We start from the raw sequence: 2678 nt of genomic DNA on the forward strand, positions 1-2678 counted from the left end.
CCCTGAGCCTTTCAGGGGAGGTCACTGCTTCTAGTACTGCCACAATTAGTTATTACCCAATACCTTTCTACAAGGCTGTTCTAGCACAGCTCCTTGTAGTAGCCAATGTCTTTGGAAGTTTTCCGTTTTAGAAAGGAAGGTCTGGCCTGTGCTGGAGCTGTTCCTCTCGGGGAGGGATGGTTAATGGCTGTCTTGTGTGTCCTCTGTCCCAAGGCTAAGAAGAAGCCACCACAGCTGCAGACTCCCAGAGATGTGTCTCCTGTGTTCCGTTCCTTTCTGAAGTCTTGCCTGACCCAGAAAGGGAAGCGTCGATGGACAGCCAGTCAGCTGCTGAAGGTAAAGTGGCTGCAGGTGAAGCAGCTGTCCAGGGAGGGGCTTTCTCATCAGCTAAATTCAGAGGCAGCAGGTGGCCTCCCCTCCTACTCATCTCTGGTCCTGGTGCTTTTCAAATGACAACTAAGTAGCATCCTAGAATAGTTTGGTTCAGAAGGGACCTTTAAGTGCCATTTAGTCCAACCCCTCTGCAATGAGCAGGGACATCTTCAGCCAGACCAGGTTGCTCAGAGCCCTGTCCAAGCCAACCAGGGATGGGGTATCCCCTTCCTGAGGCTTTCAGCACCCTCATTCTAAACAATGACTTGCTTGGATGGAACCAGAATCCATCCTCTTCTACTCAGAAACCACAACCCTTTGTCCCATTGCAACAGGCCCTGCTAAAAAATGGGTCCCCTTGAAGGACTGAAAGGCTACAATAGGCTCTCCCCGAGACCCTCTGTTCTCCAGGGCCATCTCTCCTTGCCTTTCCTCAGAGGAAAGGTGTTCCACCATCTGTGGCCCTGGCTTGGACTTTGGGAGTACACTTGGTTGTAGCTGGTGGCAAAAGACCTGGAGTAGAATAATAGCAGGAGCAGAGGGCTGAAATGGTGTTGGTGGAGGAGGAAGCCAATGAAGCAGTGGCAGCCAAGTGGTCAGAGAATTGCCTATGAGCAGGAAGGGTTGAAATGCAGACACTGCTCTCCCTGCAAGCCAGAGCTGAGTCCATCATGCTCTGCCCCTTGTGTCCCTGCTCTTGTCTGGGTGCTGAGAACCTCCACCTCAGTGCTCTTCAGAACAAGACACAGACCTGCATCCTCCTGCGATTGAGCTTTCTTAGAGGGATTGGGATTTCCCGAGGAACGGCTTGTGCTCCTCCTCATTTTTGACCCCTAAAATAGCCCAAGTCTTTAGAGAAGAGGAACCTAAGTGAGTCTCTTGAGTTTTATGAAATGGAAAAAGGCCTGAGACAGCAAGTGTATTGTGGGTAACCAGAGGAATTCCACTGCAATCTGTGAGAAACTGCTTTTGGATAGTAATGGCTCTTTCTTTCTTTTTTTTCCTTTGAGCAGCATAAGTTTTTGAAAAAATCCCAGAATCTTGACGAGCTGGCTCCTCTGATTGATGCAGCCAGGAGACACACAACACCAGCACCAGAACCTCTGCTGGCCTCTTCTGTTTCTGGACAAGAGAGTAAAGAAGAGCAAGGACAGAAGGATGTTGATAAAGCAAAGCCTGAAGGAATGAAATCAGTAAGTGCCAGATTAGATTAGCAGCGCCTTGGGTGTCATTCAGAGCTGCAAGTTCCTGAGCAGACAGGGACTGAAGAAGATTGTGAGGGCTGGAGGCCTGCCATGACACGGTGCTTCAGCCCAGCCACTGACACCTGCAAAAGGGGCTTTGAGCTTCCAACCTTAGTCAGTGTCCCTTGCAGGACACATAGGAATAATTATGTTATTTGGAATAACTATTCCTAAATACATAGGAATAACTGTGTCCCCTGGGGGTACTTGCCCCTCTGCGCAGCCTAGTTCAGAAAATCCATGAATATTGATCAAGAAATTGGCAGAGGGTCAAATTAGCCTTTTCTTATTGTGTGTAACTATGCAAGCTCTCAAGGCACAGAATGGGAACTGTCCCTGACATGACTGACTGTCCCCAGGGCACAAAAGTGGCACCAGAACCTCTTCTGGCTCCCTCTCTTCCTGGACAAGAGGGTGAAGAAGAGGAAGTGGACAGTGAAGCTGCAGCTGTTGTTGGAGCAGAGGAGCCTGAAGGCATTAAATCAGTAAGTGCCTAGCCACTGACACCTGGAAAAAAAGGGACTTTGAGCTTCCAAGTTTAGTCAGAGTGTTTCTTGTAGGAGACATAGGAATAACTGTCCCCTGGAAGTACTTGCCCCTCTGCATGGCCTAGTTCAGAAAAGCCATGAACGTTGAACAAGAAATTGGCAGAGGGTCAAATTAGCCTTTTCTTATTGTGTGTAACTATCCAAGCTCTCAAGGCACAGAATGGTAACTGTCACTGACATGACTGACTGTCCCCAGGGCACAAAAGTGGCACCAGAACCTCTTCTGGCTCCCTCTCTTCCTGGACAAGAGGGTGAAGAAGAGGAAGTGGACAATGAAGCTGCAGCTGTTGTTGGAGCAGCAGAGCCTGAAGGAATTAAATCAGTAAGTGCCCAGCCACTGACACCTGGAAAAGGGGTTTTTAACTTCTCATTTAGTCAGTTTCCCTCACAGGAGACATAGGAATAACTGTCCCTGGGGGTACTTGCCCCCTCTGCATGGCCTAGTTCAGAAAATCCATGAACATTGAACAGGAAACTGCCCATGAACTCGTGTACATCCAGTCTTTTGGCCTCA

General features: G+C 49.0%; 1 protein-coding gene across 1 annotated transcript; it reads left to right on the forward strand.

The window, feature by feature from the left end:
- Positions 1 to 137: 137 nt before the first annotated feature.
- On the forward strand, positions 138 to 2519 carry LOC114072895 (serine/threonine-protein kinase 4 homolog A-like; the record flags this gene model as incomplete). The annotated part of the gene is made up of 4 exons (XM_027910719.1): positions 138 to 336; positions 1386 to 1565; positions 1976 to 2101; positions 2361 to 2519. Coding segments are annotated over exons 1-4 (618 nt in total), but the record flags the coding sequence as incomplete, so codon positions are not given.
- Between the last annotated feature and the right edge of the window lie 159 nt (positions 2520 to 2678).

Source organism: Empidonax traillii, unplaced genomic scaffold (genome assembly GCF_003031625.1).
Source record: "Empidonax traillii isolate 1590-97213 ecotype Southwest subspecies unplaced genomic scaffold, ASM303162v1 scaffold4362:size17841, whole genome shotgun sequence".
In the NCBI taxonomy this organism is placed as follows: Eukaryota; Metazoa; Chordata; class Aves; order Passeriformes; family Tyrannidae; genus Empidonax; species Empidonax traillii.